This window comes from Macrotis lagotis, chromosome X (assembly GCF_037893015.1).
Source record: "Macrotis lagotis isolate mMagLag1 chromosome X, bilby.v1.9.chrom.fasta, whole genome shotgun sequence".
Classification (NCBI taxonomy): Eukaryota; Metazoa; Chordata; class Mammalia; order Peramelemorphia; family Peramelidae; genus Macrotis; species Macrotis lagotis.
In genome coordinates this window covers 15,365,203-15,383,970 of record NC_133666.1, presented here as the reverse complement: position 1 = coordinate 15,383,970, position 18,768 = coordinate 15,365,203, and the positions used below count along the sequence as shown (strand labels likewise).

Below are 18,768 nucleotides of genomic sequence, written 5' to 3'. Positions count from 1 at the left end.
ACAGCAAAATAGGTATTTGAAAATTAATTAAATTGGCTTGGAGAAGTTACGTTGTAAAATGGACTCCATTCACACCCAAGGGGAAAAAGACGAAAAAAAAATATTCAATAGATCCATGGTGTGGCCACTTAGCCATAATAGGCAAGATTAGGAATTGGATCGAGTATAAAATATTCTCACACCTGAACTCAATAACTGCCCCTTGTCCACATGTCTGTTGGAGAATACTTATTCAGTTCTCAATTAACCACTTGATTTCCTCCATACTTTGGGAGGGGAAACTATCAGTTACTTGAAGAGAGCGGCTGAGGAAACTGCAGTTCTAAGGAATACTAGGTTTCTGGGCATGAGAATTGAGCAGTCTCTAAAATCAACAACAACAGGTCTTGAGTGTGCTGTTTCTTGATATGGGGGTCAGATGATCTTGAACCCCCCCCAAGTTTCTTCAATCCTGTGACTTTTCCTTTGTAAGACTTCCAATTGAGTCTCTGACATTGCTTTTTAATGTGGCTCCCTTCCAAGGCATTAGTGGTTAAATGAGTGGAAAACTGAAGACTTAGGTAGAACATGATTGCTGTCTTCAACTATTTGAAGAGCTAACATGTGAAAGACAGATCAGACCTCAATACAATATGATATGATTTGATTCAGAAAGCATCTCTGAGGTTTGTTCAGCTCTTCTCCAGAAAGTAGACTTGGGAGCAGTGGAGTGGGATTTCAGAGAGGCAAATTGATGCTGAAATTAGGAAAGACTTCCTAGCCATTAGTGCTACTCAAAAGACAAAGAACTGTTTTGGGAAGATTTCAGAGAAAATCTGGATGGTATCTTGTTGGGTTTGCCAAGAGGGGATTCTTGGTCAGGTAAAGGTTAGATTAGAGGACTTCTGAAGACCCTTCCAAATCCGAGATTTAATGATTCTGAGTGTCCTTGATGGTTGTCAGGGTCTTCTCTCTGAGGATATTGGGAACAATGTAATAGCAGTAATAGCTATTACTAGAAAGATGACTGGAAGATCATCCTTAAGACTTGATTGGACCAGAGGAATAAGGTTCAAGCCACCGACATAGCTTCCAAATGACCTAAGGCATAAAAATTCCACTGTTTGAGAAGATGCATATTCCTCAGGCTCCATGGATGCTCTACTGTCATGCAAGTTTGTATACCTCTCTGGCCAGATATGCTGCCACAGCAAATGCAGAGCTAGGGAAACTTGGCCTCACTGAACCACTACCATTTGTTTATTGAATACACTTTCAGTGCTGTTGTTGAGTGCACTTTCTTTTAAAAAAAATCATATGGTCTATGAAAGTCTCATTTCACTCCAGTACAGAGCCTGAATTATCAGTCCTGAATTAAGCTTGGCCCAGAACAGATGGATAGCATGACAAAAAGGATCTTGATGCCAATATTGGGTCTTATATAGTCTTCCAATTGTTGTTTATGTCCTAAACCTTTGGCCTCAGTTTTATGAGAATCCATTTGCAATCCAGATCCAATTCTTCTAATTAACTCTCAAGCCTCAGCACAAAACCCAACACGGGGTCTAACATAGTACATGACTTGCCACAAACACAGGACCTGCCTGTTCAAATGACTTAAGAGTGATTGATCAGTGAACTGTTTACTAAAAGGTAGATATTGACCTTAGGGTGGAAGGTCTAGAATGTGCAACAGGACCTTCCTGAAATGACATATTTCAGGTTCTGTTTTATTGAGAATATTTAGAGTTGCAAAGGAGTGGGTGTAGCATTTGTCTTATTATATTATATTCAAATGTTTTTTTATTTATCCCTTCAAGCTTACCAAAACCACTCAAAAGATTCCATTTATTTGATCTTGGAAAATTTAGCTGTCAAAAATGGCCTATTTACAGTGAATCAATAGGGCTTCAAATGTGCTAGGAAATTGATATTATATGTATGGAGTAGCAGCCTAAGGAAGAATACTGTATAATAAATGTTTACACACCATCAAGTCTACAAACATTAAATATCATACAAGATAGAATCTTTTTTTCTTGTGTAATTTATCTCCATTTTTCCATTACCTTCTCTCATTTTCTCTTCCAGCGTTACTCACAGACAAACCTCCCAAGCCATTGTTCCCCAGGGAGAATCAGCCAAGTGTTATTGATGTCCAGCTGGGTAAGTCCCCCTCTGGGAATAATAGATAGGAAGCTTCCACTCTGTTAACAGATGGGAAAAATTGCACTAACCAAGAGAAGTTTATTGCCACCGTTATTACATGCAAATCAATTTGCATCCACGCATTTGTAAGTGTGGAGTTCACTGCAGTAATAGTTTAAGGAAATGAGTTCGTATTGTATGAAGGAATGGTTTCCCTAAATGGTTACACTGGGTAGTCAGCATATATGTCCACAGAGCTTTTATCTGTGATTGATGGGTAAATGAACATCTTGTCTTCATGACTGGGGATCAAGAACCTTGCATGCACTTTAGCCAAAATGTCTTCTTGGTAGAGTGCTGATTCCTGAAAGCAGGCTGCTCCTTTCAACAATAGCCAAATCTCCAAGGATGAATAAGAGCACCCTTTATAATGATTTGGTCATATTATTTCCAATGGCATAATCCAGGCCTATTTTAAACTTGTTTCTAAGTTGAGATCCTGAATATTTAGGAATCATCTGGTATTGAAAGAAGTAACAACTTGATTTATGGGCACTCCTTTTTTCTTTCTTTTTTCTTTTCTTTTCTTTTCTTTTTAAACAAACTCAAATCAAGCCTCTTTTTTAGTCCCCTACAGCTAATCCTTGTATTTTTTAGTGCCATGGACTTGAAACTTGGAGGCCTAACAGTCTTCTAACAAATTGCAGCCTTTAATCTAGTATTCTTTTATTCTCTGTGAGCTTTCACCAGTCCCTTGAGCTTTGTCTCAATAATCAGAATTTCTCCTACTCTGAGCAACAAAAATATGACAAGACTGTACAAAATGCTGCAAGAATATTAGGGTTGTTAAGGTTCTGCGATGCATTTGTTTCTGTGAGTCTAAAAGGATATACCAATTATTTAGCCAGTACATGTCAAATTGACTCCAATATTACACTCACTTTGGGAATTTTTTACTCAATATTTTACTTCTCAGTTTTACTTGGGTTTGGGGGTGACATTTCTTTCCATAACATCTGAGAGAGAAAATTGCATTATTCCTATGAGTGGATTCGTTTATCTGAAATGGAAGGTAGCATATTGTATTCTGGTTTGTAATGTATTTTAGCTTGGTTGGAACCAAAGTAATTTTGACCTTTTTGATCATTTCAGCTGGCATTGCTCTGAGGGCTCAAAATGTTGGGGCATATTCAGGAAATTTGTATTGTGGATGACTGAATTATAGCATAGGAGTAAGTACCAAGATACCAGGTGAAGAGGAATGATTGTTAAAAATTATGATATGCTTCAAATACACATAAAATACTGTGCCTGACTTTTCACCCCACTATTCGAGATTTGATTCAGCAGCTACTTTGTTAACAGAAAGATGGAGACATGCTCAATTTTTTCCCTCACATGAAGGCCACTCCACCATGATGCTCAAAGAACCAATCCATTCAGCTCAAAATAATCAGTCAAACTGACTCTTTGTCATAAAGCAGACAAAACAAATTTGACTGACTTTTCCACTGGTTGCTTTGGCATCTTGTAGCCCAAGCCAAAGATTGTCTCATAACTTACATTTACAACTAGGTAGTAAAGTGGCTTTAGAGGACTTGGGGCAGTGGGAAGGTCTATGCTTCAAACAGTCATTGTTTTGAAAGCTTCAAATGTGGAGGAGAATTCAGAAATGGTGACTTGATAGTGAACATTTCTGTCTATGACAGGAGATATAATATAGAATCTAGGGAGATACTAAAACCCTTCTGGAAATTGACTTTTTCCTCACATACTAGAATGTGTCAAACATCTCAATCCTCAGAAATGTCACAATACAATAAACCTGGAGCTAGAACACACCTCTGAGGCTAGCTAGTTAAAATCCCTCATTTAGGGCTCAGGAAGATTAAATGACATGGCCAAAATCACACAAGTAGTAAGCATCAAAGATAGGATTTGAACCCTCATTTCAGAGCTGTTGCTCTTTTTCCCTATATCAAACAGCCTCATTTCTAAACTAGAATTTTTTTTTAAATTTAACATATAAATGGGTTTCACCTAGTCCACCCAGATCATCAAACCCTTCAACCAGTTTAGTGTCAAATTCTACCCTCCACCCGGAGAGCATCCATCCAACCTAGGTGTCATCACTTAGTTTTCTCTGACCCTAACAACTCTGAATATATGCTAAACCACACTTTTTGGAGAAGCAAAAGATGTAACAAAGTCATTTTTTTTTTCATGAGTCCATATGGGATAGCTTTCACTTAACCCCAGAGAAAATACAAAAGACACCGAGGACTCACAGGAGCCCACAAACAGATACCAAAACAAAAAACCCCCAAAGGACTCACAGGAGCTTATAATCAGGAGCAAAAAATACATAAAGCAGTCAAATAATGCATCAACTCCTTCTAGAAGGCAACCTTATTTTTGAAGCCTTTGAACGAGTTATACCCTTTCCCAGGAGACATGTACTATACAAATCATTGTACTTGGAGGGGATAAGCAAAAGCAAGGTCCCTTGATTCCCCACATCATGGGTGCCTTTTTACTCCTCCATCCACAGAGGTCACCTGGGTAATTCTCTTCTTTCTAAGTACGCTGCCCAGGACATGGATTTCTCTCTCTAGAAGAGCAAGTCTACTATCTTGCCTGGAGTCATCCATGATGCAACTCCAAGACTGCTTATGTCCAACTAATCTCTAGCAAAGTGGATAGAGCACTAGCTTTTGAGTCAGGAGAATGGGAGTTCAAATTCAGCCACAGATCCTTGTCACTTACTAGCTATGTGACTTAGGGCAAGTCACTTAACACTGATTGCTTCACATCAAGGGCCCATCTTCAGTCATCCTGATTCATATCTGGTCACTGGATCCAGATGATTCTGGAGAAGACAGTGAAGTTAGTGACTTAATACAGCCCTCCTTGCCCTCACTCCAATCCAATTCATGTGCTTGTCATCGCTTCACCTCCCTGATGTCCTGGTCTTCTTTGAGAATGAAAGACACAAAAATCATTCCCTTTCTAAAACACTATTATGAAATAACACTGCATAGGTGATAGGAATTTCCCTGCCTCTACACAGGAAGTTCATATCAGTGAACAGTGTCCATGAATTCTGTAAAAAAGCTATTAGTACTTCAGCTGCCATTATCACTTGGACTGGAAAAGTCCCCTCTCTAGCACTCTCTTCTTGATAGCACACATCTATCTCAACCAACTTCTGACAAAAGTCACCATCCATCACCTATTCCTGAAGTAAGGAGCAATTAGGAGAAATACCTTCTGCCCTTTCCCTAGCACGCTCAAAGAAAAGGTGTAAAGGAAAGGCAAAAAGGTGAAAGCCTGAAAATAAAAAAAAAAGAATGTATAATTATTTTTCACACAAAAGGAGAAACCCTTGGGAATGGTAAAGTCCCAGACTTAAGGTTATTTTGGGGGGGGGAAGGCATTGTTAAAGGTATTTGTGTTCATTTTGTTGGGGCTAGAGGTGGTTTCTTTGGTCCATGTGTTTATAACAGAAATTTGGTGAATATTGGATTTCAATGGAAATACTCCATGTCTACTGCATGGAATTGGCATCAGCATAGACACTTTATTATGTCTCAAGAGGAAAAGAAACATCTTGACTTTCTCTCTCCTATAGTGTAATCCATTAGTCATCGTTGAGATTCTAGGAATTTACATACATTTCTGCTGACACAGCCATGCCAATTTAGGTGTAGCTAAATAGTGTTCACATTCATATGCTGAAAAAAGATTCATCTTCACCAAAAAGACATCCATTTCAAGAGCACAAACACATTCTTAACCAAATAATCGGGAAACTATTGCCTGATGAAGCAAACCTATACAACTCAAGTATGTTAAAAGTACCTGCAGTAATGTTAAGAAACAGAAGGAAGAAATCTGAACAAAGCATAAATTCAGTTCAGTCCTGTAATCTTCAGTTTGTTTTCTTTCTCATGGAAATTTAGCCCTTAATTTGAAAAATGATCTTTTCCTAAATTGAAGCTATCTCTCTTCCATAATTTTTATAAACAAATACTAACCTGTGCACTTGGAATCAGAAAGCCCAGAGTTTCAATCCTTCTTCAGATACTATCTAGCTAGGTGACCCTGAGCAAATCACTTAACTTCGCTGTGCCTCAGTTTCCTCATCTGTAAAATAGAGATAATAATGTCATCTATTTTATAGGATCATTGTGAGGTTCTAATGAAATGTTATATGCAAACTACTCTACAAGTCTTAAAGGATAATATATGTATCAGAATTGGGTTTTTTTTTCTTTTTGGATTGGATCTTTGTTTTCAGTGGTATAAGGAGAGCCTGGTGCAGAAATTGCTATCATCATTGCAGAGCTATACAGGCTCAAAGGGTACCTAGGTGGTGCAGTGGATAGAGCACTGGAGTTCAAATTCAACCTCAGGCACTTGGTACTTACTAGCTGTGTGATCTTGAGCAAGTCACCTAACCCTGAATGCCTCACAACCAGGACCGTCTCCAGTCATCCTGATCCATATTTGACCAGTGGACCCAGATGGCTCTAGAGGAGAAAGTGAGACTGGTGACTTAGCACAGCCCCCCTCACTGAAATGCAATTCATTTGCTTATCATGACATCACCTCCCTGATTTCAGGGTCTTCTTTTTTTTTTAGGGTTTTTTTTTTTGCAAGGCAATGGGGTTAAGTGGCTTGCCTAAGGCCACACAGCTAGGTGTCTGAGACTGGATTTAAACCCAGGTACTCCTGACTCCAGGGCCAGTGCTTTATCCACTGCACCACCTAGCTGTCCCAGGGTCTTCTTTGAGAATGAAGGACAAACATCATTATATCTACTCTGCAGCTTTGAGTCTCAGAGAATTTAGAAGTCAAGTGACTTGTCCAAAGTTTCACAAATGTGTCAGAGGTAGGCTTGAATCGATGTCTAACTCCATTGCTGGCCCTCTCTACCCACTCTACTATGTTGCATCTCACTTTTTTTCTTTTTATTTCACCTTTGATAATATCAAAGCATCTAATGATCATCACAACATGTTTTGTTCAAAGAGGGGCAGTCACTTCCTTCTTTGCTATTTTATTATGAACCCTTCCAGTGCATATTCAAAAAAACCCAACATTCTCCATGAAGCTCAGAAGCCATAGGAAAAATGTGGGCAGAAGTGTGAGACATTTGCAATCCTAGTTTGAATGAAGTTGTTTTAGTTTGTTCTCTTCTTTCTCATGGAGAAGGGATTTTTTTTTCCCCTTCTTTGGAAATTCTTATGATCTGAAATGAGTCAGTCAATGCTATTCAGAACGATAAATCTAGACTTCCTGTGTTTTCTCCATCGGTACCCAAAAGGCAGAAAACAAATCCAAAACCCTAAAGAATATCAAAGAGAATCAGACCAGGAGAGGAAGCAGTCTTAGCTAACCAGAATAGCACAGACATTGCATTCTTCGATGAAGTCAATGTTGGCGATAGTTTGTTCTTTCTCTTTTCACTTCTCATTCAGAATTTACTTTATTTCTACAAGATTTTTGAATTTATATTTCATGACATTGGTCTGTATTATGTGCTCCTGGCTCAGCCATCCCATATGTGTATGTGGAATGTTAATCTGCTGAAATTGATTCCCTAGCATACCAATTTCTACTGAAAATGATATTGACAATCCAATGGGACCAGAGTAGAAGATTTAGCAGGAGACTTCAGTGAAATGTTAAAGCTGGTGCAGTGTACAGAACTGAGAGGCAATAATTATCCAAGCTTAAGTGGAAATTAGGGAATTATCCAGGCAGTGAAATCTATCCTATTAATCCACTATCTTATAATAAGAACTCTTATACTGGTAGTCCTTGGAATTTGAGCCCTCACTTGGTGACTTAATGCATTCATCTCTCCCTGCAACTTGTTTTCAGACACCAAATTTATTATGATCTTTTATACATTATAGAGATGGTGTTGATTTGAAAGCTTCCTCTGCCCACTGTTTATTTCAAGATGGTAGACTGACCACAAATACAACATAACTTTTGATAGTGTGACAGATTAGTGTGAATGTTAGTGTAAGATAAACACTTGAAAGCAAGAGAGCAGTTAGTTTAAAAGTCCCCAACTAATGTAGTCAAAATAACAAAACCGGATCCTTTCATTGGTTGTTACTGCTGTGTCTGTGTAAAGGATCCTCTGAATCCTCCACCTCCTCGTGTATGGCTTCAAAGTATCCCTCAGAACACCTTCAGTGTAAATTTGGATAAATGTTGTGATGTTTCTCAAAAGAAGGAACCACAAACAGCATCTAAATCACTAGCACCTGGCTATTTTGGCAGACAGAATTGGAGTCAGCTCATAGCAATCTTCCCTCTCCTATGCAGAAACACTGAGTCAGTGGCCTACTTCTAACAGGCCTTCCTTCTGTTTATTCTGGATAAAAACTGAAAACTTAATGGATGACACCAAATAGCATGTTCCCTGAATTGTCCAACATGCTAATTATTTACAGCTTCGGATAATCTGGGCCAGTCTCCCAACATTTTGTTGTAGTGTCCATGCCCAAGATTTAATGGCATTTTCCTTATTTTGGTTGGCTCTTTGTGGTTTCTGAGGACTAGTGTCTTACAGGCTTTTTAAGTATAAAAGGACAGCCCTGTCAATGGTCAGGTCAATTGGGAAGGTGATGGCCAATCACCCAGCACCATGTCCTCTGTTAAGACTCAGACTCTTTTGTTTCATGCTACTTACTCATTGTTCACTGTTTTTTAGGCTAATTAGTAATCGGGTCTCAAGATCACAGTTGAGCAAGAAGTCTAATTAGATTAGATGTGAACATAGTAAAAATCAAAGCAAGAGATGCATGTATCATAGAGCACAACTGTTACACTCACTAAATAATCTCAACCCCCCAAAGCAGAAAAACTCCCATTTAGGCAAGAATCCAATTGTCCCAGCTACAGTCTGTTCCTTGCCACAAAGAATATAGAAACCACATGCCTTCTGAGCTGTGCTATAATTTGTTAACAAGCATACATAACAGAGCACCAGGACTTTGGGTGTTGCTGATTGGGAAATCATCGTTTTTTTTCCTGCAGTACTACTGCATATTAAAGATTGTTTTTCTCCGTTACATTATTAATTTCAAAACCAGGCTTGTCCTTTTATTGTTTAAAACTACTACTCCATCAACGACATAGAACTAGAGTCATAAGTACCAGGGTGTGGATGAGTAAGGCCAAGGAGGAATTATTGATAGGGAAGAAGAAAGCAGACTGAGGAAAAACCCATACACCAAGGGCCAGCAGTATACTGAACAAGAAGCTGGCTGGTCAAGCATAGAGCCTACAGGATTCTAGATGTAGAGAGAAAAGGGATCCCCCTACCTTGTTCTACAGAGGAGGAAACTGAGAACCAGGGGATTGAAGAGATTTGTCCAAAATCTTGCCCTGGACTTTCAGGGCAGGTGATCAGGGCCAGGAGTCCAAAGCAACTAAAATGACCCAGCAGTACCAAGTCAGGCCAGAGTAATTGGAGATCAATACAAGGCAGGCCTTAAGTATGCAGGTGTCTACTTCCTTTTCTGCTTTCTACCTCTTTTTAGACAGCAGGTGGATAGTTAGAGAGGAGGCAATGTCCCCAAGTAGCAAAGGTTAAAGGGTAGCAAACAAGGAACTCTATAGGGGCAAAAACATGAATTAAAAGAATTTTTTTTACACCTCCTGACCCTGACTACCGTCAGCACCAATTCCATTTCAAACAGTCAGCTATTCGTGGTTGCAGCTGTGTCTGAAGACTGGCTGCAGGGCAGGGGAGGCATTCTTGAAAGATGTCAACTCCAATCGTCAGAAGTCTCCATGTGCCCCAAGATCAGAAAACAGAAAAGTGGAAGTTGGACTATTCCCTCCAGAGTTAGGATGTTCCCACTGATAGGGGTAGCTAATATCCTGGACTGTTGGATATGTTCAGAGAGGTTTTTTGCAATCTCAGGAGCCTGTCAGTGGTTCTTAATAATTCTAGTCCCTGGTTCACTTTTCCAAGGGGAAGATTGATTCTTTTTAAAAACTCTTCTTTAGAAAAGAGATGAGAAAGAAAAACTGAGATTGACTTTTGGTGCTGAGGAGGGAAATGAGAAGCTAAGAGAAATATTGATATAATTTAGGCCTGCCTCTGACTCATACTGGCTGTGTGACCCAGGGCAATGTACCCATCCACTCTCTTAAGACTATAAGTTGGGGGAAACTAGGTAGGTGCATCTAGTAGGAGATAGAGCACCAGCCCTGGAGCCAAGAGAACCTGAGTTCAAATCCAACCTTAGGCATTTGATACTTAATAGTTGTATGACCTTGGGTGAGTCACTTAACTCCAATGTCCCCTCAAAATAAGTTGTAGGAAAGGTGCCAACCTGCATTTGAGAGAGGGAATTGCTTATATCAGTAAAATCACAGGTGTAGGCCCTACTTCCAACCACTGTATCAAAATTCCATCTCCAATATCTGGATATTTTCAATATGAGTATGTTTTATACTGTATGCATGTAAATAAATGGAGAAGTGAGTAAAGCACAGAATCCCAGACTTAGTACTAGAAAGAATCTCTGAAGCAATCTAAATTTGTTGCCTTGTTTTATAGATGAGGAAACTGAGACCCAGAGCAATGGCATCTGAGGTCACAGGATCATAGGATCTTAGATATTAATCTGAGATTTCAGAGGACATCTAACTAAACTCTCTCATTTTATAAAGAAGGAAAAGGAAGGCCAGGGAAGTCAAGTCCAAGGCTACACACATAGAATTATAGATTTAGATCTAGAAAGGAACTTTAGAGGTTGAATCCAACATCTTCAATTGACAGAGGAAGAAATTGAGGCCCAGAGATAGTAAGTGTCTTCACCAAGGTCACACAGTTAATAAGTGTATGAAACAGGATTCCAATGAACTTTTTCTGATTCCAAGTCCAGAATTCTATACACAATATAATGTCTTCACTGAACTTTAGTCGTTTCATTTATAAAATGGGAATAATACTTCTAATACAAGTCTGTCAAGACTCAAATAGTTAAAAGAATGCAAAGTGCTTGCAAACTTTAAAGTGATAAGTAAATTCTAGTTGTTATTATCAGTGAATCCAACCCTTAATTCTACAGCAGAAACTGAGGCCTAAAGAATAAACCCTCCTGCCCCCAAACCCACCCACCATGATAGCTAGTGCTATAAAACAGGTCTGGGGACCTAAAGAAGACAGACTCCTTTTAGATTAATAAGGAACAAACTCCTAGGGGAATGGGACAGAGGACAGTAGGGTTTTGATTCAATGGTTTCTGAGTAACCTAGATCCAGATTACAAGGTACTATAGGCATGGGCAGGCCTGGGCAGCCAGGGGGCAGCATGAGGGTATTGAATACACTGAAGTGGAGAAGATGGTTCCAAACAATGAGTAGAGGGGAAACTCTTTGGAGCCTTTTTTAAATGTGAATTATGTAAGTAGAGACCAAACTCTGGTCCCTGCATGATGGTTGGGGAGGATTTGAACATTTTTTGGTGTTGGGAGTATATCTCGAGGAAATCTCTTCCTATGATTTGAATTTCCTTTTCCTGTCATACCATTGAGTGAGATTTTACCTGTGCAAACCAGTTAACTGGAATATGTCTTGGGGTTCAAGTGTTAGGATGATTCCAGGAGGGAACAAAGGAAATGAGACCATGGGAAGTGATCCCAAAGCACCAAGGGAGAAAGAATTATGTGGCTGCCCAGTTCTGAGACTCCTCATTCCAGAAACCTTCATTGGGTTATGGGAAAAGGCAAGTTTTTCATCAAAGGGAAAAGAACTTATTCAACTCAAGAGATTTGGGAAGAGGTGGGGGCTATTTTTTATTTTTTATTAATATCTTTTATGTTTTACATAACCTACATTTTCCCACTTTATTCCTCCCTCCTTTCCTGCCCAGAGAACTATCATTTATAACAAAGAATAAAAAAGAGAGAAAAAATAGTTCTACAAATCTAACCAACACGTCAAAGAAGTCTGACCTCACATTGTGTCCCATACTTCATTACCTGCTTCTTCAAAGATAAAGGCAGGGGAGAGTATCTTCTCTAGGACTAAGGATGGCCATTATGATCTTGCAGCATTCAGTTTTGATTGTTTTGTTGCTGTTCTTTTCATCTACATCATGGTAGCCATTGTGTATGTCGTTTTCCTTGTTATGCTTACTGCTTTTAGCATTAGTTCAAACAAGTCTTCCCATTATTCTTCGAATTCTTCATAATCAGCATTTTGTACAGTAAAAATTAAATATTCTATCACATTTAGGAACAGTTTTATCTATCCCCAACTAATGCTTACTTATCTCTTTTGCTTCTAGTTCTTTGCTCATATAATAGGTAATGCTATAATTATTTTGATGTATAAGAATCTTTTCTTTTTACCACTCACCTCATTGGAGTATATGACTAGCAGTGAGATCTAAAGGAATGGAGGCTTTTGTTACTTTCTTAGCACAAGTTGAAATTATTTTCCAGAATACTTAGACTAATTTATAACCCAACCAATAGCAAATTAGTGTACCCAACATTCCAAAGTCCTTTCACCATTGCCTATTCCCAGGAGGAAGCCCATTTAAATAATTAGACCTTATGTTTGTACAGTGGATTTCTCTAGAGAGCACAAAGAATTTTTGGTGCTATTAACTAATCTTTCCTAAATCTTTGTACAGTAGACTGAAAGGTGACAGCATTAGTCATTACCCAACTTGGAGTAGAAAGCTTTTGTTCAATCTAATCCACTAAGCATTTATTACTTCTCTCCTTCAGGCTTTTCTATTATTTGGGGGCTAATCATGGCATCTGACTTCAGGGTTATTGTAAGACTCCAATGAGATAAGGAATGCAAATCCAGAAATGTTAGCTATTTGTTAGTAAATCCACAACCTTTTTCAAGCCCCTTTCTCCCCTTCCCCCACTTTGAGGAAACAAAGAACCTTGCACATAATAGATGTGCATAAATACTTATTCTCAGCCTTCCTTCTATCCAACTCTCTGCCACAATTTGACATCGCTGACCACCTCCTGTTCTGAATGATCCTTGTCCTCTGGATTCTCTCTTGTTTACTTACTATCTGTTGAATCAATCTTTCTTGGTTTTCTTTGTGGAATCATCATTAACAGCCTGCCCTCCCCATTTGATTGTCTCCTGTAGATTTATCCTGGATATCCCCTCTTGTCTCTCTCTATTACCCCTTGGGCCATCTCTTCAGCTCCCAGGAATTCCACTATCACCTCCGTGAAGGTCACTCCACAATTGAGTGACAATCCAGATCCAATATTCATCACTTTCCTGAGCTCCAGTCCCAGATTCTCACCTGCCTGCTAAACATCTCTATAAACTCAAAACACGTCCAAAACACGTCCAAAACTGAATTTCTTTTCCCTCCTACAAACTTTCCTCCTTGCCAAGACTAGTCGATCAGTCAGTCACAAACATTTTTTCAGTGCTTATTAGGCTATGTGCTAGAAATACAAAGAGAGGCAAAACCACAAGAAAACTCATAATTGAGGAAACAAACAAGATACAGACAACTTTGTATCTAGAAGACTGTAATGGAAGCTAATCTCAGAGGAAAAGAACAGCTTTTAGGACTGGATTTTAGGACAGAAGATTTGAGGAAAGATGGGAGGCTCAGGAGAGGAGGGAGAGCATTGTAAGCATAGGGGCCGACCAGAGAAAAGGTGGAGTCAGAAGGAGTTTAGGACTCAAGACAGAACAGGAAGGTCAATGCCACCAAAACTTACAACCCAATGGAGGGAATAACTAAGAACCCTGTTGTGCACATTTTAACATTTACTTTACATAAATGCTTGTATGTATATGTGCTTACAGGTATATCTATGTGCACACGTATGTATACATAAAACACATGTGTATTGGATATACATATATATATATATATATAAATTCTGTATAGGCAAATTACTATGATATTAATTGAAGATACAAAAAAACAAATGGAAAAGAGCTCTTTCCTCAAGGAACAAAGGTAGGGGTAACCAGTTTTGAAGGACATTGACATTAAAACCAACCAGAGGAATTTAGATTTGATTCTGAAATACATAGGAAAACACTGGAGTTTATTGAGACTGGAGCATGGGGAGGTTGACACACAGTCCTGAAAGCTGAGTGGAGAAAGGACGGAGGTCCTTTGTGGGGGAGAGCAAGTAGGAGCCTATTGTAGTCGTCCAGGTATGTGGTAAAGGGGTCTTGTAGCAGGGTGGTGGTTGTGGGAGGGAAGAGAAGGAAAGAAATCCTAGAAATATTGTGGAAGTAGAAACAAGATTGGGGAAGGAGTGGGGGGATGTTAGCATCACTGGGACAAGACAGCAAGCAAGGAAAAGGCATCCAGAGTGTTTCCATACATGAATGAGGTGAAGCATGACTGGGGGTCCTTGCCAAAGGTAGGAGTGAAGGTAACACATGGTGTGGGTAAACCAAGACTGGGATTTGGCAAGGCATAATCAGTGATATAATAAGGTGCAAAGTATTTCAGTCCCATTTTCCCAGTCATCCAGACTTGCAATCTTGGTATCATCCATGACTCCATTCTTACACATGCCCCATAGCCAATTAATAGCCTTATCTTGTTGATTTCAACTCAACATCTCTCATCCAGACTATCATAAAAATTCCATTTCTCCCCACCTTCATCCAGTCTGTCCTCTTTGCTTATCCATCTACCATATAGCTGCCCAAGTGAGATTCCTAAATCACAGATCTGATGATACCCCTCTTCCACTCAGAAGTTGGTGAAGCATAATTTAGAATAAGTTCTGACATGAACTTCTCCTCCTAAATACTCTCTACCCCATCAGCTTTCTCCTGGTTCTCCCCTCTACCTGTGTGAATGCTCCTTCTACTTCTTTGTTGAATCTTCATCCATTTCAAGTCCATGTGAGTATCATCCAAGCCTCTGTCCCAGGACCTTTTCTTTTTTTCATTCTACCTCTTGGTTAGTGATCTCAGCAGTTCCTATGGTTTCCAATGTTATTTCTCTACAGATAATGCCCAAATCTATATATTCAACCCAGTCTCACTACTGAACTTGTATCCTAAATCCCCAGAGGTCTGTTGGGCTTCTCCAGCTGACTGTATCATAGGCATCTCGGACTCAATATGTTCAACACCCACCGCAATTCCAGGCTTCCATATTTTTGTGGAAGGCATCCAAGTTATAAAGTTAAGTGCCTTACTTGATTCTTCATATTCCCTCATCCCATAGCCAAATCAGTTGCCAAGTCTTGATTACTTTATTTCCACAACATCTCTCTCATCTTTCCATGGTTACCACCCTTGTTTAGGCCTTCACTATCTTTCACTTGGACTATCTCAGTGGTCTCCAAATAAGTATCATCACATCCATTCTCTCCCCTTCTAATCTTTCCTCCACATAGCTATCAAAATAATTTTCCTAAGACATATCTACTCCCCTGCCTTTGAATCTTTAGTCACTTCCTATTGTCTCTAGCCTAAAATGCATACTCCCCAGAATTGATCCAATTCCCACCTACCTTTCCACATTGATCTGCTTCCCTTTTCCCACTCCACATTCCAGAAAAACTGGAACCCTTACTGTTCACCAAACTCAATATTCCATCTCCCACCTTTGTACCTTTGCACAAGTGGTCCCTCATGTTTACAATGAGAATTCTCTCCCTCCTCATCTTTGCTTGTTTGAATCGCAAAACCTCTTCACATCAAGGCTCAAGTGGCATCTCTTGGCAGTATTTTCTCATCTTCTTATTGCCTATCACAGTATCTTGCATTATAAATATCCACAAAGGCCTTGCACATACTACTTAATGAATACTGGTTGAAAAGGATTGGATTGGATTGGAGTCATGAGAATAAAACCATAGGATCATAGATTTAGAGTTGCAAAGGAATCTGGAGGTCATTGAGGCCCCACCCTTTTATTTTACAGATGGGGAAACAAAGGTCCAGAGAGGTCAGGTGGCTTATCCAGGTCAGTAAGTAAGATCATCAGTAGGATTCAAATGCAAGTCTGCCTGAATTTGTGTGACAATACTATCCATTGCACCACATTACCTTCCTATCCTAGGATTCCATGTTTTATGTTTCCAAGAAGAATCTCTGCCAATGTATCCTGTGTCCTATGAGTTACACAGAATGCCTTGTACAAATAAACATTTGGAAGGAATGGACATTGTTTGATCTTGGGGCATGGGGTGGGGGTGGGGGTGACAGAGGAATAACAGTGCTCAATCTTGACCTTTTTGATCCTTGCTACCACATTTATAGTTCAGCAGGTGAATGGACTATATGTCATTTGTGGCAACCTGATATAGCTCTGGGCTTCTGATAAATAGACGGACTGGGCAGCCTCTTAAGGCACCACAAAGGAAACATCCTGAGATTGTGTTGTTTACTGGGTCTATTCATTCAATAGACTCATGTTCTGCCATGTTATACTCTCCTCCATCTGTCAGGAGAATGAGTTATGAGAATTTGAATGTCCCATATATTCTGTAAATTACAAATAGTAACATTCAGCTGTACAATTCTGACCTTTTCAACAATGTATAATTTTCAGAGTAGGCCATCACACGTCTCCTCTTGTTTACAGCCTCGCTGAACTGTGGAGAGGAGGTGGGATGGCCAACACATCAAAATATACAATCCCAAGAAGGTCGAAAGAACACATTCATGAGACTATTTATCAAAGCAAGGAATAAAGTCTGGAAGAGTCACTGCTGTTTTTGTCCGTCTCTCTCCCCAACCCATTCGAATGGGATTTCAGTGACAATGATGTGGATAGTGAAAATGGACAGCATAATTATTAAACCCTGACCTCTTGTTCAAGAAGCTATAGAGGTTTATATGACAATCAGCATGTTACAGAACAATAATTACAATCCCTGCTCCTGTCTGACTGAGAGCCTCGATTCTCCAAAGATTCTTTTGACAAACTGAATAACCATGTGCTTGATTTTACAACATTTTTTTTAAAGGGACAGGGGCAGTTCAGAGTGGCATACAGGAAATAAAATAACACCATAATAGCTTGTACTACAATCCTTCCAAACCTAGCAATTTCATTTATGAGATGAGGTCTCTCAATGGATGCATTTCTATTTGTCCCCAAAGGCAGTTTTCATGAGTTGTCATAGCCAAGCAAGAATCATCCCTCATCTGACCAACAAACAATTAATGGCTACTGGGAAACTTATCAAAAGTTGCACATTGGTGAAAATCTATCCTTGTCTCAGCTGCTTTCAGCACTTTTTGTTGTTGCTGCTATTGTCAAGGTGGTAGTGATTTTACTGGTACAAAGAAATCCCCCCTCTCAATGCATATCACTACCTTTACTATAGTCCACATGTACCCCTGCAATCTGGAAAATCCATGTAAAATATTTGGCCTTCCCTTCATATAAGAGAAGAAGTCTGCATTTTTTTCTTTTTTATGGGGTGTTTATGTTTCTTTTATGGGGTGCCTTATTGTAAAATTTGAGCTCAGTGTTTGGTCATAGGCTCTGTGTTGTCTACTGGCCATCATGTGTCATCTGCGGCTTCAACAAAGTTCCCAAGAAATTCCCATTTAATTGTTATGCCGACTCACAATAGAGTGAAACCCATAATAAGGAAAGTCAAAATGTAGAAGGGATAACTTTAGAGATTTCGATTTAAGAAACTTACCCTAAAGGTCATACAGTCTGGTCAGAGAGAAGACCTGAATTCACATCTTCCTGAGACTGCCTTTCTATCCATTATTCCAGGGGTCTGTAACTTTTTTTGGTACCTAAGAATCCTTTCACATTCTGATGAGATATATGGAACCCTGCTCAGGATAATGTTTTTTACACAATTGAAGGAAATGCTCATTTTCAGTTAGAAGTTAATGAAAATAAAGATATCATTTTTTTCTCATCCAAGTTTATGAGCCTCCTGAAAAATACCCACTGATCCCTTGGGTTCTCTGGGTCCCAGATTAAGAACTCCTGTGCCAGACCATGTTGCCTTTTCCTGCTAAAGTAAATCCAACCACTCAGAAGCAGCAATATTGAGGTAACACTGAAATACAGACCCCTGGATTCATTTTGATTAAAAAGGAAAAGTCACGATCATTCTAATATTATTGGCCTGGCCTTTGGAAACTAAAGAAACACAGTTCATCCCTCAGTGGCTCCAAGTTAGCATTCCGTTTGTCTGTTATTTTAAAAATACCTCATTTCTGCTGATCTTGGCACCCGACTTCTGAGGAGTGCTCTGAGTCCTAGTGCTGAGATTTGAAAAAACCATTCAGTGGGTCTTTATGAAGTGTGTGCCAAGCAATGTGCTGGTGAAACGGGGTCCGAAAAACAGAAAACATGGAGAAGAAGCTTGGAATAAGGGAGAGAGTCAGTCAATAAACGTTTATTTATTAAATACCTATCACTTGGCAGGCATTGTAAGGAGTGTCAGGAAGATTTGGGTTCAAAATCTCTCTCCAATATTTACTAATTGCATGGCCACAAACAAGTCACTTAATTTTTCTGAGCCTTGGTTTGCTCATCTGGGAACTGTGGGAAAAAATAGGACAGAGTTATCACGAAGCTCAATCGATCCTATTTAGAATGCAGTTGGCAAATTCTAAATACTATACAAATTATTGTTGGTCAATTATCAT

The 18,768-nt window shown here is 39.3% G+C and overlaps 1 protein-coding gene across 2 annotated transcripts in view; it reads left to right on the top strand.

Moving 5' to 3' along the window:
* Nucleotides 1-18,768, top strand: part of IL1RAPL2 (interleukin 1 receptor accessory protein like 2) — a 1,037,032-nt gene that overhangs the window by 819,429 nt on the left and 198,835 nt on the right. For both annotated transcript variants that reach the window (XM_074207403.1, XM_074207404.1), the window contains one exon: nucleotides 2,071-2,145. In XM_074207403.1, the coding sequence (XP_074063504.1) occupies nucleotides 2,071-2,145 (75 nt within the window). The remainder of the gene's footprint in view (nucleotides 1-2,070; nucleotides 2,146-18,768) is intronic.